At 41.6% G+C, this 25,661-nt stretch overlaps 1 protein-coding gene across 1 annotated transcript in view; it reads right to left on the bottom strand.

The window, feature by feature from the left end:
* Positions 1 to 25,661, bottom strand: part of plcl2 (phospholipase C like 2) — a 259,438-nt gene that overhangs the window by 29,209 nt on the left and 204,568 nt on the right. The window contains exon 4 of the mRNA XM_080209629.1: positions 8,971 to 9,046. Within this exon, the coding sequence (XP_080065755.1) occupies positions 8,971 to 9,046 (76 nt within the window). The remainder of the gene's footprint in view (positions 1 to 8,970; positions 9,047 to 25,661) is intronic.

The following is a 25,661-nucleotide window of genomic DNA, read 5'->3' as shown; positions in this document are numbered from 1 at the left end:
CGCTGTAATCTCCTCCAAACCTTCTCTGAGTTGCTCCAATTCTGGCCTCTTGCACTTTCCTGATTCTAGTTGCCCTATCACTGCAGACACTGTTTTCAACTGCCAAGTCCCCATGCTCAGGAATCCTCTGCTGTAAACTTGCCTGAATCTCTACGTTTCTCCTCCCTAAGGGGTTCCTTTAAAATCCACCTATTTGACCAAGTTTCTACTCACTTGTCTCTGATATCTGTGTGTGGTTTGGCATCAAATTTTATTTGATAACTCTCTTTTGAAGCAACTCGGGAGTTTTACTCAATTGAAGGTAATTATCATAGAAATCAGCAAAATCACCTTTTCTTCTGATCACTTTTTTCCCCACAACAACATTAAGAGTAGCCTGAACTCCATGACATCAGCATGCTTCAGCTGATCCCATCTAAAGAAAATGGATGCACTGTTTAAACATCTGATAGAAATCACTAAAATTTAATGGACTTCCTCTGCCTAAATTGAAATATGTTTTAGCTTAATAGTTCTGACTGCCAACATGTGGAAAACGTGTGAAACTTAGCCAAGCTTAGCATCTCGCGGTCATTATGCACCTGCTGCTGCACAAGCTGCAACTCATGAATGTTTTAAGAGAGAATTGTCCGTATTTTCAGAGGGAAGGTGAATACTATAATCAGCATGGACGAAATATTTAAGTGATGTAATAAAAGATTGTGAAATGAATTCCTGTAATTCACGGAAGTTATGCCAAATAAGTAGTTGAGGAGAAACGATTTTGTCTAAGCATGTTCAGGATGCGGAACTTCCTACCAAATGGAATAAAGTGATATGCTGATAAGGTTAGATAAAGTAGGGTAGAATGAGACTCGTGCGCAGCATGAATACTGAGAAAGATGAGTTGGGCCACATGGCCTATTTCAGTGTTGTAAATTCTATGTAATACAGCAAGAAAGCAAGCTTTAACCATTAGGACAATTTTTAATGCACAGAAGCCCAAACAGGGCTGACAAACCAATGTGATCGCTGATATACTGCTGGCCTTTGATGTTCATTAACTTTATTGTTAAGAACAGAGGTCTCAGACCTACATTGTGCTGAAGGATCCAGTGAGCTCTTGTGCAACAACTATTCATCGGTAAAATTCATATTAAGCTGCAATGTGGAAATGCTTCAGGCCTCAAGTCTGTGACCCTAGGCAAGCACCAGAAGTGCAGCCCTGACTCAAGTACTATTTTGAGCCGAGTCACAACCTCTCTCCTCACCAACCAGTTTTGGATGTCAATTCCTCGTAAAACCACATGCGAGATTGGTTAGACAAGATGTATATTTTTGAACGCTGGCTGTCATGCAATTGATTATTTTCATCTTGATGCCTTACAACTTTGCTCCCAATTATAGATTCCACTAATTTTCTAATTATTAGAGTCCAGTAAGTGGGGTCTGGTAGTTGTCAGAAATCCTTGTTGAATCTAGGAACTCTATGGCGTAGAGTTTCTACCTTGAATCCAAATGGAAAGATTATTCCCAAAGTGTGCTTGAAATTTGCTGGTTAGGTTACATATCAAGTTTCTGTATATAAAATGTATATGGCAATAAATGTAAAATCTTCCATGAAGCAACACAATTGGGAACTGAAATCAAAGACAACTGTTTTTTATTTCCATTAAAAAGTATTCCTCATTTAATGGTAGCAAGAGGATGGTGAGTCTCTGGAACGAGCTGCCAAAGGCAGTAGTAGAGGCAGATATAATTTTATCTTTTAAAAAACATTTAGACAATTACATGAAAGATGGGTATAGAGGGATATGGGCCAAATGCGGGCAATTGGGACTAGCTTAGTGATAAAAACTGGGTAGTATGGACAAGTTGGGCCAAAGGGCCTGTTTCCATGCTGTAAACCTCTAGGACTCTAACCTGGGTCAATTTTATTAATAAAGCTGAAAATGGGTTCATCACAATAATTAAGATTTTTTAGTATGGGTACCATTCGCTGCCCGTACAAATTCAGATTTAAAATAATTGAAACACAGAATTGTTATGGTGCAGAAGGAGACCATTTGGCCCATCATGTCTGAACGAGCATTATGACTTAGTGCGATTCTCCTGTCTTTTCGCTGTACCTCTGCACATTTTTTCTATTCAAATAGTTAGTCAATGCCCTCTTGAATGCCTTGATTGAACCGACCTCCATCACACTTCCGGCAGAGCATTCGAGACCCGAACCACTTGCTGTCTGAAAACGATTATTTCCCCACATCGCTTTTGCTTCTTTTGAAAAGCACTTTAAATCAGTGCCCACTCATTCTCAATCATTTTACATGTGGGAACAGTTTCTCCCTATCTATTCTGTCCTGCCCAGTCATGATTTTCAACATCTCTGTCAAATCTCCTCTTAAGCCTTCTTTTCTGCAAGTACAGCAATCCCAACTCTGCAATCTAACGGAAGTTTCTCAACCCCGAAACCATTCTTGTAAACCTCTTCTGCAGTACCTCCAGTGTGTTGACATCCTTCCTATATTGTGGGTGCCCAAAACTGTACACAATATTCCAGCTTAGATCTAACTAGTGCCTTATACAAGTTCAGCATATTCTCCTTGCCCTTATATTCTAGGCCCCTATTACTAAAGGCCAGAATACAATGTGCTTTAATAACTATTCTCTTCACCTGTCCTGTCATCTTCAATGAGCTATGCACATATAAACACACAAGTCCCTCTGTTCTTGCACATCCTTTACAGCTGCCCACTCCAGCTTGTCTGTGTCTTTTTGAAGTGCTGCACTGTCCTCTTCACAGGTGACAATGCATCCAAGTTTTGTATTGTCCACAAACTTTCAAATTGCCTCTTCACACCTAAATTTAGTGCATTAATATACAGCAGAGATCGACCCTTGGGAACTCCACTCCAAAGTTCCATTCAGCCTGAAAAATAGTCATTAATAATTACTCTCTGTTTCCCATTATTCAGCCATCTTTTGTACCCACGTTGCCACTGTCCCTTTTATTCCATGAGCTACAACTTTTCTCACAAGGCTGTTTGTATGGCACTATATCGAATGTCTTTTGAAAGTCCATGTATATCACATCAATAAGTGACCCTAATCAACCCTTTCTGTTACTTCCTCAAAATACTCCAGCAAGTTAGAAAGAATAATGGAAACCCTACAGTAAAGAAAGTTAGTTAAACATAATTTCCCCTTTAGAAATCCATACTGGCTGTTCTAATCAGCCCACATTTTTCCACGTGATTATACGGAAATAGCTTATAAAACTATACTGAACAGTTTCATGATGTTCATTAGCCAGTTTCTTGGTAAATCAAATCTTTTTAATATGGAAAAGTCTTTTAAATCCTGCCCAATAGAGCTTCTGAAAGTAAGTACAAATTGTTGATCCCTCCTGAACCAGTACAATTGCTACCTTGGGCATACTGGTTTAGTAGGCGAAGATTGATTCTGGCATAAATAAAAACAGAAAATGCTGGAAATACACAGCAGGTCAGGCAGTATTAGAGAGACAGAATCAATGGGGGACTTTTACCAAAAAATGACAATGTGTTGTTTCCAGCAATAGGTGTGTTTCTCTCCAGGAAAACATGATGATTTTCTCTCCTGATCTTATGATACTCTGCCTAAAAAATCAAGAGAGCATATACCACACTGTCATGTAGGGGGCGGGGCTTCAACATGACAGCAAAACCTGGCTGCATTGAAGTCAGGGTGCCTCGAACATAAGAAGAATAAATTGTCCCCCCAGCTCACCTCGGCGATCTCAGGGGCTCTCCTCCCCTCTCCCAGTCAAAGTTGACACGTCTCTCTCCATTCGATCATCAGCCTCTTCCCCCCAGCTACAGTCAGAGCTGGCTCCCATCTCCCCTGTAGGCTATATTTATCTTTACACCCCTGGAGAGACTCCCACGACACTTCACGTCAAGGTGAACCTATTGTAAGTCATACTGATGTGACGTCATGTCAATATCTAGTGAAGAAGCAGATTAATGACATGGAAATATCTTGAAATTCATGTCAAACAGGTTCACAGCCAGTGGATTCTCTGCCCAGAAGAGCAATAGACTTGGCTACCTGGCTGGTGTGGAAGTGGTTGCAGGCAAGGAGCATATATCTGGGTTCACGGGAATGAATGAGGAGAGGGTGCAGGTCTTTGGGGAGTGGGGTATGGTCTGATTATGCAGTGGGAGGGGAGGGATCACGGAGCTGGGCAGAGGTCCGATCCCAGAAGGATTCTTTGCATTGAGCAGCTTGTCTGATGCCAGGCAGAAAAGCAGGGAAGTTTGATGGCTGTAAGGAAGCACGCCTACAGTGCTATAAATGCTATTTACCATTGCCCCAAAGGTGTCCCCTTCCCCCTTTAGCTGATGGGTTTCCTCTGGCCCGTCTAGCTTAAATTTGGAAGATAGGTTATATATGAGGCACACTGCCTCATTACAATGTCTTAGCAGCCAACCAGCTTTCTGAGAAAGATTGTTTGCACGTTGAAACCAGATGTGGGCAACTTGGAGGATGGTTTGAGTCAGAGTTGAGGTCTTATAACTTTTATTATCATATTAATAACTGCAATCCACCTTTTGTTTTGGTGTGAAAATTACCTTCCTCTTATGTCTTTGCTTTACATTTCTATGCATTTTAGCTCTCATTTTGTCTTTTCTAACCATTAAAGGATGATTAGACAAAATTGCCATCCAAGGGTGAAGTCTCATTTATTTCAATTTGAATTTATTCCCCATCATTTCCCATCCATTGACCCTGTCTACACTTCTCGCTGCCTCAGCAAAGCAGCCAGCATAATTAAGGACACCACACACCCCAGACATTCTCTCTTCCACCTTCTTCGGGAAAAAGATACAGAAGTCTGAGGTCATGTACCAACCAACTCAAGAACAGCTTCTTCCCTGCTGCTGTCAGACTTTTGAATGGACTTAGCTTGCATTAAGTTGATCTTTCTCTATACCCTAACTATGAGTGTAACACTACATCCTGCACTTTCTCATTTCCTTCTCTATGAACAGTATGTTTTGTCTGTAGCGCACAAAAAGCAATACTTTTCACTGTATGTTAAGACATGTGACAATAGCAAATCAAATCATTTTACATCCATTAAAAGGAATTAACAGAAAGTAATGGGGCACATACGGTCTCCAACAAACATGATGCTGCCTCTACTTCATGCCATTATTACAGCTCAGCTTCAAGTTGCCTCATTTCTATAAGCCACCAATAACTGCAATCATCTTCTCTCATACGTAAGTCAATCTTATCCTGAAGTAGAAGCTAGGTGCAGTAACATCAATGTTATGACCTTTTCTCCAATTTTATGTCCTGTTTCAATCTGGCTCTTCCTTGGATTGGTACAAGTGAAGTCAGGAAGAAACCACATCCAGTGCTGTGGTGCAATGTTGTTCAAATGTATCCCAATGTTTTGAAAATATTTATCACCTTCAATGGGCTGGATTATGTTTCCCTGCTGGCTTGTTTGAAGGGCAATTTATGGCCACTTAAGTGCCTCACCCCTCCAAAGCAGAGGAAGGTCCATGTTAAGTGGGTGGCCTGGCATTTCTTACAGGGTCAGCTGGTGTCAGGCAAGGGGGAAGATATTTCAGGTTTAATCTTGACTGGTCATGTGTCCCAGGCTTTGGGAAGCTCTTCAGCTTCTGGGGGCAAGGGGAGTTGGGTCCCCTTTATTAGAGGTGCCCCCACAGAAGTCATACCCTGCACCACTCCACCTTTCAGGCTCCCAGCTACCCAACCCTCTCACTGAGGTCTGCCAGCCAAGGCCTGCGGAAACACTGGACTTAATTTCAGTCCGATCCGCCTGACGGCCTCTTTTTCCAAGAATTGTTGTAGTCCCATCAGTGGCCACTGCTTGAAGCTTGTGCAGCTGAAACTCCAGGGCTGCCAGCCAATTGAGTTGGCTCTCTGAGATGTGACTTTGTTCCCAGATGGGGGCAGAATTATTGCTCTGAACCAAATGGAGTGCTGCCAAGCATAAAATGTCTGGGGAGCAGCCGGCGTTCTTGTGGGCAGGCTCCTGGCCAACATCTTAGTCTCGGGTGGGGGGGGGTGGGGGCGTGTTACTGGGAATACAGCGTCCTGTGAATTCCTGCCCAATGTCACACTTTGTGTAAAAGACCAAAAAAAGCAACTGAAAGCAAAAATAGACAAAGATATTTTGATCTTTTAATACCCTGAAGAAGTTACTGAGATGACAAGTGGGTGCCTAGCAGATGCTAATCTAATGAAACATCTAGCAATATAACTGACATCAAAGCCAATCTAGAAAAGTAAATTTCTGAGTAGTACCTTAAAAGGATATGCAGTTAAACATTACAACTTAAAGTTAAAGTTTATTTATTAGTCACAAATAGGCTTACATCCACACTGCAATGAAGTTACTGTGAAAATCCCCAAGTCGCCACAGTCCAGCACCTTTCAGGTACACTGAGGGAGAATTTAGCATGGCAAATGCACCTAACATCTTTGGACTGTGGGAAGAAACCAGAGCACCCAGAGGGAATCCACACAGACACGAGAAGAATGTGCAAACTCCACACAGACAGTGACCCAAGCCAAGAATTGAATCTGGGTCCCTGGCACTATGAGGCAGCAGTGCTAACCACTGTGTCATCGTGTCGCCGTATGTACTGTGCTCCAAACTATCCACAACCTATGCGATCAGTAACAATTTCTCCATATTTCACAATGTTTTCTTAAGGCATTGCCTTCTTTGAGGTCACCTCTGATTGAAAAAGTGGGTGTGAGTTCCTCCAGGCCTTTCTCAATTAATCATCATTGTTGGCAGCCCTTGAAATTGAGGATGATGTCCGCCAGGCTTTGAAAGTTTTCAGATGACCGAGGAGCCCAATTTTGGAGCTATGAGTTCTTCCGCAGTGGGGGCATGTTTTGGCACAAGGGAGTGGAATTTGCAGCCCTGGGTTGGCTTCTCTCTCCTTCCTTTGCTGCCGTCATTCTTCCTCAGTGTCAAGTTGCTAAGCCTCGATGAAGCTTGCGCATTAATGGACCAGGTGGGGTCCTGCTGAGCAGACCACAGTCTTCTCCTCCCAGTCAGTGGTGTTAACGCCTCTGATCTTTAGTGTATCTTTATACCTTTTCCTTCAGCTGCCCTTAAAATGTTGGCCGTTGGAGAGCTGGGAGAAGAGAACCTGCCAAGGGAGGTGATTTCAGGCGTCCGGATGCAATGACCATCCATTGGAGTTCATTCGCAGGAGCAGGGCTTTGATAGGTGCAGTTTCAAGGAGGATGCTAGTATTGGTTGGTAGTCCTCCTGTTTGATCTCCAGAATTCAATGCACTGCTAATGGAAACTCTTAAGAATCTTAACGTGGTGTTAATGGACAGTCCAGGTTTTGCCACAGTAAAGGAAGGCAGTCAACACAACATCCTTATAAACCAGGTCATTGATGGTTTCCAAAGGTCCCTTTTTTCAAAGAAACATTGGCACAGCTTGAAGAAAGCAATACTGGTGTAATTGACGCGGTTCTGAACTTGCTCACTGATGGTCATCCCTTGGGAGATGTGGCTGCTAAGATTTGGGAAGTGTTACACATACTCCAGAGCCACCTCATCTACATGGCACAGGGATGCTAATCTGGCCTGGGGAAGGTTGATGAAGGATCGTTGTCTTGGTGATGTTTAAAGTTAGGCCACTTTTAGAAGGTGTTGAAGAGGTCAAGTTCCCTTTGCATATTCTGTACAGAGTGACCCATCACGCAGCAATCATCTGCACACTGAAAGCTGTGGATATTCATGGTGATCAAATTTGCTTTTGCCTGTAAGCGACCACGGTTGAAAAACTTCCCATCCAGATGATACTGGATACTGACACTGGGTGGTAGTTCAACTGAATCAATATCCTGTTAGTAACTAATACACAAAAAAGGGTTTGTGGAATTTTATATTCTTTCCTTCTCCACAGAGAGGCATACAGTTTTCACTCAGAGCTCTCATATAGGGAATTATCATGAGCCTAAGCTCATATCCTCCTATTTTAGTCACTTGAGCTCCAGAGTCTTACACCAAACTGTTAATTTGATTATTATTCGCATTTTGTTACTCAGTTTAAAAAGCATTACAGGTATGACAAGGACTTTTAGATAAATGCTATTGGTATCTGAATCATTTTAACATATGAGGGGAACAACCGAGCAAGGTGTAATAAAATACTGAACTCCATCACCTCCACCACCATGGAATCAGAGCGGGTGAGAGTCTGATAAATCTCTGTTGACCTTGGGCAGGAATTTCTGTTCTCACCTGGGCGAGGCCGTAAAAGTACCGCCCACTGTGAAATTCTATCACCAAGTGAAACACGTTTTGTAACTACTGTAAAAACATGAAATAATTTAAGAAATCAAGTGATCTTTAGAGGTTTCCACGACTCTCTCTTTCCAACATACACTGCAGAATGTCTGCTATTAGCAACTGGCAGGGCCAGGCTCCTGGTCCACCAAGTCACAAATTTAAAATTCTCACCCCTGTGTTCAAAGCACTTCATGCTTCTGCCCAGCCATTCTCTATAATCTCCTACACCCTTCTGTGTCCCTCCAATTCTGATCTTTTATGCATTGCCAACCTTTTTTCCCCCACTGGTGACTGGGTCTATAGTGTTCTTCACTGGTGGAGCCAAATTACTACACCCCATCCTGGCAGTCTAGGCCCTAAGATCTGGAATCTTGTCCCTACATATCACCTCCTTGAAGCCTACTGCTTTACCCAAATGTTTGTCCATCTGTCCTAAAGTCCCTTTCCTTGGTTTAATGTTATTTTTTTCTCATTGCGATGAATGAATTGTTCTAAACCGATGTAAATAATTCAAGTGTAACTAATGTAGAGATTAAAGGAACTCATTAGAATTCACAACAATAATTCAATGTGGAAGCAGCTGCAGTACATGATTTAATTCCATTCTATTCTAGTGAAGTAGTAGCTTCAGAAGTTGCACCTGACCTACCTGCTTTTTGACACTGCATTATTTTTTCACACACTCCATCACCATTTTCTAGCAGCATTTTGGTTGTCTGGATCATCTAGGTGAAAGGAAGATAAAAGAAACAAAGAATATTAATATACTGCTATTTTTATTCACCATACAGCAATTCCAGAGCCAATTTTAAATGATCCATGCCCAGTAGAAACAATAATTTCCTTTCCTTATGGCAGTTAGGGCACCAAGATCACTGGTTATAGATCCAGGAGTCTGCCTTAAACATTGGGGAGTTGTTAAGAGTGGTATTTACAACCAGTAAGAATCACAAACCAAGGTTTATCAGTTTTATAAACTTCAGCAGATATATTGTGATGTTAACTCCTTCCCAAGCCTAGTCGAACATTATAGTAGTAATAATTATCTTAACCTGACCAAGTGCGAGGGAGGAGAAAAATCAGACATAGTTCTGCTTGATTGATCATCAGTCCCTCCTGTCAGAAAAGTGCACATACGGACTCCCAGTGTCAAACAGCTGACCAACATTCACTGCCTATCTTATTTTTGAAGAATAGTGAGATAATTAACAAACTTTTTTTTTATTCGTTCGTAGGTCGCTGGCCAGCATTTATTGCCCCCATCCCTACCTGTAGGATTATATCTTAAAAATAAGACAGCACCTTCCAGGGGAAGATTGGAAACAAAAATTAGAAGAGAAATAAATGTTACTTATGTATTACTGCATATCAAAATCTAATCTACTAATTCAGGGGAGGTCTAGTGGTACAGTGGGTAACGTGCCTGTCTCCAAGCCAGGTTCGAGTTCCATCCCAGGTCTTGACCAAGGAAGTTGCAATGTTAACACAGTCACACAGTTTGAATGTGTCAACTTGCAAATCCTTCCAAACACACCAATGGCTGATAGTAAGAGTGGGAAAGACTCCTGGTCTGCCATGCTTGATGTAGAGTGGTGCCCCTCAAGCTATAAGCCCCTGGTGACAGGTTAGCAACCTGTTCTGGGAATTATGAGCTATGGGAAATGGATGAAAGTCTGCCTTAGCACAGGAAGAGAATTGGAATTTACTAATTCACAGTTGTGTTTTTCTTAAAAAAAAAAGAATTACCCAGCATTTCTTATTACGTACATTAAACACTTAAAACAGTACAAATGGACTAAAACAAAGCAATGATTACAAATATATTTACTTAAATTTAAACACTTAAAGCTGCACAATATAAATTTGAGTTATTTTACAAAATACGCAGTGATTATCTTTTGCCGCCTGTTGATGGTACATTCACCCATAAGACTATCAATCCTGTTTAGTACGGTGAAAAGATCCAATGGGCACCTAGCTTGTCAATGATTTCACATGAATTACACATCATGGCCATGGTAGGCTTGTCCAGTATAGGGTTGTCAACTCTGGTTTGGTGCACTCCTGGAACATTGTTCTTTGAATGCCATATAATCAAATGTCAAATGATCCAAGAAAAGTACAGCCCTCCAAGCCTGTGCTGATCATGATGCTCTAACTAAAAAAAACTTCTGCCCTTATTCAGTCTGTATCCCTTTATTTCCTCCCTCTTCGTGTACCCACCCAGATGCCTCTTATATGTTGCTAACGTGTCTGCTTCCACCACAACCTCTGACAGCACATTCCAGGCACTAATCATTCTCTGTGTGAAAAATTTCCCCTGCACATCTCCCTTAAACTACACCCGCCCCCCCCCCTCACCTTGAAGCTGTACCCCCTTGTAATTCTACCTGAGGAAAAAGCCTCTGAATATCCACCCTGTCTATGTGTAGACCTCTATCAGGTCTCCCCTTAGCCTCCATCTTTCCAGTGAAAACAATCCTAGTTCATTCAACTTCTCCTCATTGCCAAAACCCTCGAGACCGGGAAACATCCTGGTGAACCTACTTTGCATTCTCCCCAAAGCTTCCATGTCTTTCTGATAGTGTGGTGACTAGAACTACACACACTATTCCAAATGTGGCCTAACTAAGGTTTTATATAGCTGCAACATAATTTCCAAACTCCTGTACTCAATGCCCGAGTGATGAAGACAAGCATGTCATATTCCTTCTTAATCACTTTGGCCACCTGTGTTGCCACTTTTAGAGAATTGTGGACCTCTGTGTATAAATGGTCCTATGAGTTCTGCCACTTACAGTACAATTCATACCTAAATTTGATCCTCCAAAATGCAGCACCTCACATTTGTTTGGATTAAACTTCATTTGCCATTTCTATGCCCAAGTCTCCGATCTATCTATATCCTGTTGCATCTTCTGACGATCCTCGACACTATCAGCAACTTCTCGTGTCATCAGCAAACTTACTAATCAGACCACCCACATATTCGTCCAGATCGTTTATATATGTGACATTTAGATCATTTATATTCAATGTGACATTTGCCCTGGGTATGAATATACTACTGTATTTATATTTGATGAGTACTTAAGGATCATCAAATCTCAAATGAAGGCCAGAATGTTACCACCAATAATGCCAGCGGGATTTTCTCATCCCACGGCAGTGAACAGAGATTTACCTGGGCTCCAAATTCTCTGACCTCGCTGCAGTGGGAATGCGGTGAGAACAGCTAGTAAGATTATACCCAATATATTTGATGTCTTTATAGTGAGATGAATAAAATAATTTATAAATCAATGGAAACATACAAAAAAAGGGTTTCAGGGTGAGTTATGCTTAAAAAAAGTATTACCTTTGTGTCATTTTTACAACATTATACATAGAACATAGAACACTACAGCACAAACAGGCCCTTCGGCCCACGAGTTGCGCCGATCACATCAACACCTATCTATAACCCCCAATCCCATAAAACCCCATATACTCATCCAGAAGTCTTTTAAAAGACCCCAGCGAGTTCGCCTCCACCACCACTGATGGCAGCCGATTCCACTCACTCACCACCCTCTGAGTGAAAAACTTACCCCTAACATCACTTCTGTACTTTCCTCCCCGCACCTTAAATCTGTGTCCTCTTGTAGCGACCATTTCAACCCGGGGAAATAGCCTCTGAGAATCCACCCTATCCATTCCTCTCAACATTTTATAAACCTTTATCAGGTCGCCTCTCAACCTTCGTCTCTCCAGGGAAAAGAGACCCAGCTCCCTCAACCTAACTTCATAAGGCATGCCTCCCAGTCCAGGCAACATCCTTGTAAATCTCCTCTGTACCCTTTCAATAGCTTCCACGTCTTTCCTATAGTGAGGCGACCAGAACTGCGCACAGTACTCCAAATGAGGCCTGACAAGGGTCTTATAAAGTTGCAGCATTACCTCCCGACTCCTAAACTCAATCCCTCGATTAATGAAGGCCAGTACACCATACGCCTTCTTGACCACCTCCTCCACCTGCGAGGCCGATTTAAGAGTCCTGTGGACCCGGACCCCAAGATCCTTCTGCTCTTCAACACTACTAAGACTCCTGCCCTTGATATTGATCACAAGGAGTAACATCTAGGGCTGGATTTTCACCACCGAGGTGGATAGTTAAAGTTTATTTTGTTAATGTCACAAGTAGGCTTACTTTAACACTGCAACTAAGTTACTGTGAAATTCCCTAGTCGCCACACTCCAGGTAGAATTTAGCATGGCCAATGCACCTAACCAGCATGTCTTTCAGACTTTGGGAAGAATCTGGAGCACCCAGAGGAAACCCATGTGGACATGGAGAGAATGTGCAGATTCTGCACAGACAGTGACCCAGGGTCAGAATTGAATCTGCGTCTTTGGAACAGTGAGGCAGCAGCGCTAACAACTGTGTCATCGTGCTGCCCATGTTTGTGTAACTTGAGTTGTAAAATTTTCTCACTCAGCCAACCCACCTTGATACAAAGGGTCCTGTCACAATTCCACAAAAACCTAGTAAATAGAACAAGTTTTTGTACATTTTTTGTGACTTTTTACAACACAGAGCAAGTTATAAAAATAAGCGTAAACCAAACATGGCTCGATTCATTGATTCCACCATACTGCTGTTGAAGTCCAATTTCAGGGACGTGCAGCTCAGTACTCAGGGAGAAGCATCAATGCTCCCTTACTACTAGAAAATAATGCATCATGCAACAGCACATTTCATAGGCTGAAAGAAGTACCTTGCACTTCTCCAGTTTCTATTGTCCTTTGCCTTCCCCAGTTCGTTGCTCTCTTTCTCTCCCTCCTTTCCCATTTTCTGTTCCTCTCTCTTAGATTTCCCAAATTTGTTTTCTCTCTCAACCTCCCTCCCCATGTTGTTTCTCTTTCTCTCTCTGCCAGGTCATGTTTCTCTCTCATGCTTTTCCTCCCCAGTTTATTTTGCTCTTTCTTCCACCCTCAATAGCTCTCAGCATATATGGGGCTGAATTTTAGGATCTAGCTAAGGTGTGAGGGCAGGTGAAGAGCGGTGTAAAATTAATGCCATGGCAACAGCTCCATGCCATCGTCTGCCGACCCATGTGGACATTGTAAGCGCAGCGAGGTTCACATTGATTAACTTGTATGTTGTGTCCATTGGAACCCCCCCCCCCCCCCAACCCACATTCCTCTTTCCTTCCCTCCCTGCCCTGTAGCTCTGGCCCCAAACCCATCTTCAAGGCCTGACAGCTGAAGAGGATCAAGGATAGAACCTTAGGAAACAGCACAAGTAATGGTGTGGGAGCAGTGAGAGAAGCAGTACTTCACTGGGTATAATCTGAAATGAGGAACCATGTGAGAGCAGTTCCACCCCAGCTGGATGACTGTGGAGAGGCATTAGAGGAGGATAATGTGGTCAACTGTATCAAAGTCATAGAATCATGGAATTCTTACAGTGCAGAAGGAGGCCATTCAGCCCATCAAGTCTGCACCAATCACAATCCCACCCAGGTCCTATTCCTGTAACCCCTCCTATTTACTCTGCTAATCCCCCTGACAGTAGGGTCAATTTAGCATAGCCAATCCAACTAACCTGCACATCTTTGGGCTGTGACACGAAACTGCAGCACACAGAGGAAACCCACACAGACATGGGGAGAATGTGCGAACTCCACACAGGCAATGACCCAACGCCGAAATTGAACTGGGGTCCCCAGCGTTATGAGACAACAGTGCTAACTACTGTGCCACCATGCTGCCCTAGTATCCATAAAGTTGAGAAGGACATAGAGGGAAAGTTCATCTTTGTCATAGTCACATTGGATGTCATTTGTGATTTGCTCACAGCTGTTTCGATAACATGGCAGATGAGGAATCTGAATAGATTCAAACATGGGGTTCATATCTAGGGCACAAAGAAATATTAAAGAATATTTGGCCAATAGGCTAGCAAGGAAGTGATGTGTTCCAGGCAGATGATTGGATTGTCTTAAGTTTAATGAGTGACTTTAATGAAGTCCAGGAGTGTGGGTGTTGCTACTGAGGCCAGCATTTATTGCCCATTCTTAATTGTCCCTGAGAAGGTGTTGGTGAATTCCTTCTTCAAGTGGTTTGCTCGGCCTTTTCAGAGGGCAATTAAGAGTCAACCACATTGCTGTGGGTCAAAAACATGCCAGGTCCTTACTTCAGGCCTCTGGATTACTATTTCACTCAAATATCCACCATACTGCTATACCCCCATGGAGCTAACTTTCAAGAGAGAGAAAGAAAACTGGTTCTGTGGTTTTAGAGAAAGTTGGACAAATATGTTTTATCCCTTTCTGGCTCAACAACATTCCTGACATCAATGGATTTCCCAATGTGAATTCTCCTGTTTGGAAAAGGAGGATAACAACTGAAGAGACTCCAGGCAGGACAGCTTAAATGCCCATCTTCCAGCACCTGCACATGCAGACAGAAATGATGAGGCTGTATTTTGATGGAAGGTTAGTGCATACTCCAATATAAACAAAACTGAGAGTACAGACAGGTGTGAAGACCTGACTGGCTGTTCTAATGCATGACCCATCAGAAGGACCCCAATTACAGCATATCTTGTGTTGCATGAAAGACTGATATCAAGATAATAATCAGACAACAAAGCCTTGTTAGCCACAACTACAGAAGGCCGTTCTATTCATGTGTGCATGCCCCATTTACCTGATAATGTCTCTGGGCAACTCTACGTACAGGGTTGTTATCAGCAGGAAGAGAGCTGTAGATTTGCTGTAATGTCAGATGCTGTTAACACACACCATGCATCTAACACAACCAGTAGCAATACCAGTCAGCTGTTAAATAAGGGATTTTCTCTTCCATTCTTTGAAACTTCTTAATACCCTGCCCACATGACATTGGAGAAAAGCTGCTCATGGATTGAAATGCCTTTTGAAGCTTTCGAAAAGCTTTCAGAATTTTTGTTGTTCTATTGTGAGCATTTCCTTGTATGGTGATCATCTTCAAATTCATTTACAAAGTTTTTTTGTTTCACCATGGAGTGTGCTGCATACAACTGGTCAAATCTGCAGCTGGAACTATGAAAAACTGAAAATCAGCTGACTCAGGAAGTTTCTCAGCCATGAGTCAATTGTAACATTCTCAACTTTAGAGACAGAAAGTTGAGTTCGGGGACTGGCACGCAACATCTAGGTCAACACTACAGTCCAGCACTGAGGGGGTACTGCACTGTTGAAGGTGCCTTCATATGGACGATACATTAAAGAGTGGACCTTTCTGCCCCCTCTGGTGGGTGAAAAAGAAGAACAGTTGGGGAATTCGCCCTGGTGACCTGGCCAATATTTATCTTTCAACAAACATCACTAAAATAAATTAGCTGGTGATCATCACAGTGCTATTTTTGGGATTTGCTGTATGCAAATTGTCCACTGTCTTTCCTGTATTACAACAGTGCATGTCAAATGTTCTTCATTGTAAAAAAACAATTCAGGGTACCTGAGGTTGTGAAAGGCACCACACAATATTTGAATGATAATAGCAGGATTATTGCCAGTGTGTAACCCTTTAGATCTGATGCACATCAGTAATCAAAAATCATCCCTCAATTATCCTAAAATTACCCTACACCTAACTTTCCTGTAGAACTCCCAGCAAGAACAACACCGCGACCCACATAAGCAAAATTCAAAATCCAAGAAAAAAAATTACCCTAATTATTAAAAAGCTTCTAAAACTATAGTGATAAGAATAAACTTTACCATTTGGTTCTGGCTGTCAAGGACCTGAGGTTAATAAATTCTTCATTGCTGGTGTAGTGACCTGTCCCTTTGTCACTATTTCCTTTCTAGTCGTTCTAATAAAACCTGTCAGTGTTTTTACAAACAGAAGATTTGCACTGAAGAAAATACTGGGATTATTCAGTGGAGGATAAGATTGGACATTAATGACTTTCAACATTACAAGCGACCAATATTTCTTACTGTTAAGCCAATTAAAGCAGTTCCACAATGCCTCAGCTGAGCTCTATGGCATTGGCATAGGCTGGGAGTAAACTCTCTGGGCCTGTGTGGCTCAGTTACTCAATGGATAAATTTGCTTAGCCACTGGAAGAATATCTGATAATGTGATTACTTTCCAGGCTTATAACACTGGAAATTTTCTTTGCTTTTTCATATGGATCAATTCCAAAATGTTATACATTAAAACATTACTTTTTGAAAATATTGTTTATTTTAAACTCCATTTGCAAAATTATAGTATTTTAAATAAACTGAAAGTATAGTCGCTACGAAGTCATTAACTCAAGGGAATTGAGATTCACTGACAGGATTTGTTTCCCTCACTGTCTGGTTCAGTAACTCATCACAGTTAGTTACCCGATGAGGCCACAAGCTAAAATATTTTACTAAATTTTTTTTTAGTAATTATTAAAAAATATTTTTGTATTAATTGATTATTAATTATTAAATTACATTTAATAATTTTAAATGTATTAAAATTTAATAATAAATGATAATTATCATTTGTTATTTGATTAAAATTACTTATAAATCTTCATAAAAACATAAAATAGACTGTAAGTATTAACTGCAGGTAATTAATTACTATTAAAATTGGATTGAGAAGTTCTTTTTCAAAAAGGGTTGTTAATAACCTTTACTTTAGACTTAACCACCATTCAAAATATCACGAGAATGCTTTTACTGCAGGGAATCACATGAACGACAGTAAACTAGCCACTCATGATGCATCTGACAGAATATTTCCTTCATTTCACATCACTTAATTGGTATATGACAAGCACTTAATTAATTCTGCTGCAAAATATGCAAAGCTTTAGGGTACTAACTCAATGTCAATTTAAAATCACGTTTCAGTGACTTTGCAGTGCAGGGATCTGTAGTTTGTATCCTGGAAAATAGGAGGATCCTATAATTAATATCCACATTGATGGAATAATAGCAATTCTTATTTTGGAATCCCGTGGGGTTGCTTGTTGGAACATGAATAATTCCATATCTTTGCAAACATCATCAATGTGGCAAAAGAGTGACAGTCTCTTTTGCAGTTGTTGACTGCTTCTGAAGCAAGGCTTCTGTTTTAATCCCGGTGAAGTGGTAAATTGCAGTCAGTGGCTAACTCTTGAGATGGTCCCTGAGGATCTCTTAAGCAAAGTTGTTGAGGATAATGATGACCTTTATTCCAACTAATCGTATAAGGTGATTGATTAATTCCTTATAGGTCACTGAGTCTTAGCTCAGCCTAGAGATTCAATATGGCCATTTTTGGCTAACTTCCTTGAGGTGATCGCTTCCATAGATTCAGTAAGTCTTATACCATGTTGATTATTGGCCGTCTGCTGTGCCACTATGCACACTGGCTAACTATCCAATTCTTTCACTGGGTGTGGGTGTCATTGCCAAGACTCATCTCCAATTGCCCTTGAAGGTGGTGGTGAGCTGACTTCTTGAACTGCTGCAGTCCATCTGGAGTAGGCACACTCACAGTACCATTAGGGACAGAATTTCAGAATTTTGATCCAGTGACAGTAAAGGAATGGCAAGCCTCTGACCTTCGGGTAAGCGTTCTCCAAGGCGGCCTTCACGACACACGACAGCGCAGAGTCGCTGAGCAGAGACTGATAGCCAAGTTCCGCACACATGAGGACGGTCTCAACAGGGATCTTGGGTTCATGTCACACTATCTGTAACCCCCGTGACTTGCCTGGGTTTGCAAAACCTCACTCATTGTGCTGTCTGGAGACAATACACATCTCTTTAACCTGTGATCAGTGCTCCTTCCACTCACATTGTCGGCCACTTTAGGACTTGAACAGCAGGTTAGGTGTAAAGATTCGCATTCTAATCAGTAATCTCTAAACTGTCTGTGCTTTATATGCTCTGTCTGAGGCCAGAACTCTCCATTCACCTGACGAAGAGGGAAACCTCAAAAGCTTGTGCGTTTACTATCAAATAAATCGGTTGGACTAAAACCTGGTGTTGTCAGACTTTTTACAATATAGTTCCAAGTCAGAATGGGATGCAGCTTGGATGAGAACTTGGTGCTCCCGTAGGTATGCTGCCCCTGTCTTACTAAGTGCTAGAGATGGCAGTGTTTGGAAGGGGCTGCTTAAAGTTTATTTATTTGTCACAAGTCAGCTTATATTCACACTGCAATGAAGTTACTGTGAAAATCCCCTAGTCGCCACACTCTGGCACCTGTTTGGGTACACTGAGAATTTACCATGGCCAATTCACCTAACCTGTATATGTTTGGACTGTGGAAGAAAACTGGAGCACCCAGAGGAAATCCAATGAAGTAGTAATGGAAAGTTACTGCAGTGCTTCTTGTAGATGGGACACACTGCTGCCACAACATATTAATGATAGAGAGAATGTATGTTTAAATTGGGGCATGGGTGCCAATCAAATTAACTGCTTTGTCTTTAATGGCATCAAGCTTTTTGAGTGTTGTTGGAACTATACTCACCCAGTAAGTGGAGAGGGTATTCCAGCAAACTCCTGACTTCTATCCTTAGTGGGTAGACTGGCTTTGATATCCATCTCTTATCATCACAGTATTCGCATGGTTGGTTCAATTCAGTTTATAATGAACAGTAACCCCCTTTATCTAAATTTTGCACTGAAACTATAGTAAGAATTTGAAAAGATTTCTCCAGCTAATACACTGAGCTACAAAAGAAGCTGAGAACTGGGTCCCTAATATATAAGGATATGAAGTGTTTAGAAAAACAGGGAAGAAAGGAAGGGAGGTGTGTGGCAGTATTGATTAAGGAAAACATTGTAGTATTGGAAAGAAGGGATGCCTGTGAGGGAACACGGATCGAATCCGTTTGATTAGAATTGAAATGCAAAAAGGGTATGATTATAATACTTGCGGTATTTTACAGGTCTCCAAATAGAAGGAGAAAGAATTAGAGGAGTAAATCTTCAGGGAAATCACAGAAATGTGCAAGAACTATAGTGTATGGGATTTGATTTGATTTATTATTGTCACATGTATTAACATAGTGAAAAGTATTGTTTCTTGTGCGCTATACAGGCAAAACATACCATTCATAGAGAGGGAAATGAGATAGTGCAGAAGGTAACGTTACAGTCATAGCTACGGTGTTTAGAAAGACCAACTTAATGCAAGGCAAGTCCATTCAAAAGTCTGACAGCAGCACAGTTCTTGTGTCAGTTGATACGTGACCTCAGACTTTTGTATCTTTTTCCTGAAGGAAGAAGATGGAAGAGAGAATGTCTGGGTGCTTGGGGTCCTTAATTATGCTGGCTGCTTTGGCAAGGCAGTGGGAAGTGTAGACAGAGCCAATGGATGGGAGGCTGGTTTGCATGATGGATTGGGCTGCAGTCATGGCCATTTGTAGTTCCTTGCGGTCTTGGGCAGAGCAGGAGTCATACCAAGCTGTGATACAACCAGAAAGAATGCTTTCTATGCTGCATCTGTAAAAGTTGGTAACAGTCATAGCTGACATCCCAAATTTCCTTAATCTTCTGAGAAAGTAGAGGCATTGGTGAGCTTTCTTAACTATAGTGTCAGCATGGGGGTCCAGGGTAGGTTGTTGGTGATCTGAACACCTAAAACGTTGAAGTTCTCCACCCTTTCTACTTCTTCTCTGTAGACAGGGGCTTCCTGAAGTTGATATCAATCTCCTTCATTTTGATGCCATTGAGGGAGAGAACATTGTTGCCGCACCAGTTTCCCAGATTCTCTATCTCATTCCTGTACTCTGTCTCGTCATTGCGATCCGATCCACCACTGTGGTGTCATCAGCAAACCTGAAGATCGAATTGGAGGGGAATTTGGTCATATGGTCATAGGTGTATAAACAGTATAGTAAGGGGCTGAGAACACAGCCTTGTGGGGCACCGGTGTTGAGGATGATTGTGGAGGTGGTGTTGTTGCCTATCCTTACTGATTGTGGTCTACAAGTTGGGAAGTTCAGGATCCAGTCGCAGAGGGAGGTGCCAAGGCCCAGGCCACGGAGTTTGGAGATGAGTTTCGTGGGAATAATAGTGTTGAAGGCTGAGATGTAGTCAATAAATAGGAGTCTGACATAGATAGTCCTGTTATCTAGGTTTTCCAGGGTTGAGTGCAGGGCCAGGGAAATGGCATTTGCTGTGGACCTGTTGCAGCAGTAGGCAAAGTGTAGTGGATTCAGGTAGTCGGGAGGCTGGAATTGACTCGTACCATGACTAACCTTTCAAAGCACTTCATAATGATGGATGTCAGAACCACCAACTGACTGTCATTAAGGCACGCTGCTTGGTTTTTCTTAGGTACTGGGCAGATAGTCATCTTCTTGAAGCAGATAGGGATCTCAGTATGTTGCAAAGAAAGGTTGAAGATGTCTGTGAATGCCCTGCCAGCTGATCTGCGCAGGATCTGAGTGCATGTCCGGGTACCCCATCCGGGCCAGTCGCTTTTCATGGGTTAACCTTCAAGAAAGCTGTCCTGACATCTGCAATGGTGACTCCAGATACAGGTTCATTCAGGGCTTCCAAGGTGGAGGGCATGCACTCGTTGACCTCTTGCTCAAAACAGGCGTAGAATGCTTTGAGCTCATCAGGAAGGGGTGTGTTGGAGCCAGCGTTAAGTGCCCAAACATCACTTGGGATAATATTAGAGTAAGTGGAAAGGAGGGGAATTTCGGAAATGCATTCGGGAGAACTTTCTTGTTCAGTTTGTTTTCAGTCCAACTAGACAGGAGGCACCACTGGACTTGGTGCTGGGAAACAAAGCTGACCAAGGACACCAAGTTGCAAAATTTGAGTAAGGTTTAGATTAGTAATGGAGAAAACCAAGGAATAATTTAAAGTAGAACATTTCAATTGGAAGTAGGTTATTTTAACACAATGAGAATGGGGTCTCACCAGAGTAAAATGGAACCAAAATCTGACTATAGTGGAACAATCTATAAGGAAATGTTGCTTCAGGTACATGTTGAGTACCTTCCAAAAAGGTTGAAAGGTAGGGGAACCAAACAAGGCTCCTTGGATGATGAGGGAAATGGAGATTATGATAAAAACATAAAAGGAGAGTGTCTGATGCATGTCAGGTGAATCTTTCAACTGAGAACCAGGACAAATGCAGTCTGCTGAAGGGGTGAAGAGGAAAATAAGATCAGCAAAAAGAGAACAAGAGAATAGAACTGTGGTTAACATGAAAGGGACTACTTAATATTTCTGTGCCTGGAAGGATAAAACCTATTGTTAGATTCATGCTGGACAAAGGTGTTTATATGTATGGGGGTTGGTTCAATCCCCGCTGTGAGGGTTATGATGTGAAGAGTAGATCAGCTAGCAGAAGTATGTGTGCCTTGCTTGGCAACTGCAGACCCTTTTAAGGGGAAAAAACTTTTTTGTTCTTAGTTCAGCTGAATTTGATTGCAGTTGGAAATAGGACACTGGGGAGTTAACATCTTTCAACTCTGCCAGGAAAAGACTGGACAGGACAGGAGCTGCAAAGAGGCAGACTTCTCAAAGAACGAGTTACTGTTCAGTTAAGAAGGGAATAGGAACAGTCGTAAGATGAATGAAGTCAAGAGGACAGAGACCAACATATTACTCAGAATTTGAGGAAGAATAAATGAAATGTTCCCAGTTACAAAGCAGTACCCAGATTTAAAGTGGGAAAACAGAATCAGAGATAAATCAAAAATTTGATGCCATATTAATCAAGTCTGGGGATTGAGAGTTAAAGCAATTGTGAACAGTTTGAACAGCAGTTAAGGTAAAGAAATCCTCAAGGGGGTGATGTAAAGCTGGATACTGGATTCACCGTGAAAGATGAAACGGAAGCTTTGTTCAAAGGACTAATTTGGAAAACCTGGACTGAATTTCAGAATGCAAACAAATAATGTAAAGAATTATTGTGAAAGAAGATTTTAAAACATAAGAACATAAGAAATAGGAGCAGGAGTAGGCCATTTAGCCCTTCGAGCCTGCCCCACCATTCAATAAGATCATGGCTGATCTGAAGTGGCTCAGTTCCACTTTCCCGCTTTCTCCTCATAACCCTTAATTCCCCTGTCTATCAGAAATCTATCTACCCGTGATTTAAACATATTCAACGAGGTAGCTCCACCACTTCAACAGGCAGAGAATTCCAGAGATTCACCACCCTTTGAGTGAAGAAGTTCCTCCTCAACTCCATTCTAAACTGCACCCCCCCACCCCCCCCCATTTTGAGGCTGTGCCCTCTAGTTCTGTTTTCCTTTCTAAGCGGGAAGAATCTCTCTACCTCTACCCTATCTAGCCCCTTCATTATCTTTTAAGTCTCTATAAGATCCCCCCTCAGCCTTCTTAACTCCAATGGGTACAGGTCCAGTCTATTCAATCTCTCTTCATAGGCTAACCCCCTCATCTCCGGTATCAGCCTGGTGAACCTTCTCTGTACTCCCTCCAAGGCCAATATATCCTTTCGCAAATAGGGGGACCAAAACTGCACACAGTACTCCAGTTGCGGCCTCACCAAGATTTGTGGGACTGGAGTTTGAAAGCTCTCATGTATCTGGGAGGATTATGATGAGAAATCCACAGATACTAACTTGAGTTCAGAGCAGAGTGTATAAGCCTAAAGCCAATCAGTGTGTTTAAAGGCATTGTGGCCAGAGGTTTACCATCCCGCCCTCCATGGGAATCAGAGCAGGTGAGGGGTGGACAATGGAAGGTCTGTTGATCTTGGGTACGATTTTATGGTTTTGGGACAAACAAAGCCATAAAGGCCTACCCTGTGTATTAATGAGACCATTGTAATTTAAAATGTACTTTGTAATCCACATTAATCTTAAAATGTGTGTAATTGTTAGGATAAGGGGAAGTAATAGGGTGTTGTATCATAATCCAACATTTTCATGTTTAATATTTTTTCTTGTTGTTAAAACCACTTAGGGGTCCTGTGCCTCTAAACCTCCCCATTAAGTACAAGCTATGGTCTTTTGAGCCTGGATTCAATTCTGGAATCTTCTCGTCCAGTTATAACTTCAACTAGGATTATAATAACGTTTTGTTCAGAGCAGGTACCGGGTTGAAACTGAAATCGCTTTTGCTATATGTGTTATCTGGAAGTTCCTTATTTGATTCCATTTTTACCTATTGGATCATAGTCAAAGTATTATTATCTATGGATTTCTTCCCACCCCCTCACTGTCAAATCTGGAATCCCTAAGGATTTCTTTTTGGTTTAATCTATTTTGCCATCTACCATGGTGCAGATTGGCAACATTACCCATTGACATAAGATCAGCATCCAACTCCATATTGCTTACAATCAGCTCCACCATATGCCTGTGCTATTAAATAACTTGTCCCAGGTTAAGCATCATGAAAACTGAGTCATTATCTTAGGCTCTTTCTGCATACCAGCCACTGTCCCGGGTTAAGCAAGACTGTTAACAATGCTGGCATCCTAATATATCCTGACTTGAGCATCTAACTGTGTATTATCCCAATCACTAAGACTGCCTTCTTTTGCCTTTGTATCATCATCCTATATCAGCCTTTCTGTTGCTGCAACTGTCATCCATGCCTTTGTCATTTCCATAAATCATTTCACCTCTCTCTCCTTGATGATTCGTATCAATTCTCGCTTAAACTATGTCTCAATTTTAAAATGTTCACACTTATTTCCAAATCCGTCCGTGGCCTTGTAACCTCCTTAGCTCTGTACGCTCCCCTGTCCCACAACACATCAAGATGTCTGCACTCCTCTAATTCTGGACTCTTGAGCATCCTTGATTTCAATCACCCCCACCATTTGTGGCCATGCCTTTGGCTGCCTAGGCCCAAGCTTTGGAACTGTTTCCCTAAATCTCTCCCCTTTGCTTTCTACTGGTAAGACACTCCTTAAAATCTAGCTCTTTGACCATGCTTTTGGTCATCTGATCTATTACCTCCTCATGGGTCACATTTTGGTTGATAATGCTCACTGGCAGCATCTTGGGATGTTTACTACATTATAGATGCTATACAGTTACAAGTTTTTGTTGCAGTTAGTTCTCCATTTGTGTCGTGCGCATACCTACAAATACATCTGGCTTGGCACGGGGTTTATTTTTAAAAATTGCACAATTTATTTTGGGTCAAACCAACTGTTTCCAATTATTTTGTTTGGTCACATGACAAGGGGATGACTATGACTCAGATAAAAATCTCTCAAAACTGACGGCACTGCTACAGTTTGATGATACATCTGTCTTTGCCAGTCTTTCTTCTATTGTATGCCATTATCGTAAATAAAAGCAACTGAAACAAAATCAAAAGAACGCTGGTGTTCTACATTTCCAGTGATGCCAGTGACCCCACTATCACAGTCTTGAAGATGACAGTAGTCTTTAATGAAAGGTTTGTCTACACATTCCCCACCAACTCAGAACAGCTGTGGGATGCAGTGATTATTTTGATTCAGACACCAAGGTGAAAATTAACTTTTTGTTTTGCATTGCCTTTGCAAAAGGGACGCCGGGAATTTCCTCCAAATGGAAGATTGCTGCAAAACCCAGTGAGCTGTATAACTGGATTTCTGCCACATTTCCACCAAAGTTGTTACGGCCAATTAAGAGGCAGCCAAAGGAAATTCCTGGCCAGACATTTGAAAGAAAATAGAGGAAATCACACAAGCTAATCAACAGCCAATTAAGTAATTGACAATTTTATAATATATTTTCACTGGGGAAGATTTTCTATTGAGAATTTGTTTTCTAAATGATTACATAGCCCATTTAAGACAACGCCTTGTATTATGTAGTTTGGATTTGGCTTATCATATAGTCAGAAATGCAACAATTCTGGTCTATGCATTTGGTGAGTTAGTTCCAAATATTGAGGGGAATCCTCAGTTATCCCTTCTATCAACATATGATGCTAAAATTCTGATACCATTCTGCTGCATTTGTTAAACAGATTGTATGAAGAAAGGAACACTTGGCTTTTCATGTAGCATTTATTTTGAACTAGTTTACTGTACACAATTAGTTTATTATCCAAAAATATTAAAAGAGAAAATATAGGGGAAATAGAGCACTTTTGGCTTAATGTACTCCCACTTTAGAAAAAAGTATCTATTTATCTGTCTAACATATATTAGAATTTGTGCTATGAGACAAACATTCATTGTCCATGTTTTGTGTGTCAGAATTTTTGAATCATGCTTTTTATGTCAACATTTATAACGTAACAAACCCCATGAGACAATTCTCCATTCCTGCTAGCTGGAGGTGGGATCGCTGCTAGCCCGTTGAATTGGGAATCGCGCTGGGTGCTAAACTCATTGCAGGTTGGAACTTAATCCTCCAAGGTGTTACCCCTTCTCAGGGTGTCCTCCCCC

The sequence above is a fragment of the Carcharhinus amblyrhynchos genome, chromosome 2 (genome assembly GCF_965287045.1).
Source record: "Carcharhinus amblyrhynchos chromosome 2, sCarAmb.v2.hapA, whole genome shotgun sequence".
Lineage (NCBI taxonomy): Eukaryota > Metazoa > Chordata > Chondrichthyes > Carcharhiniformes > Carcharhinidae > Carcharhinus > Carcharhinus amblyrhynchos.
Note: the sequence above shows the minus strand (reverse complement) of the source record. Positions and strands in the feature narration are given on the sequence as shown.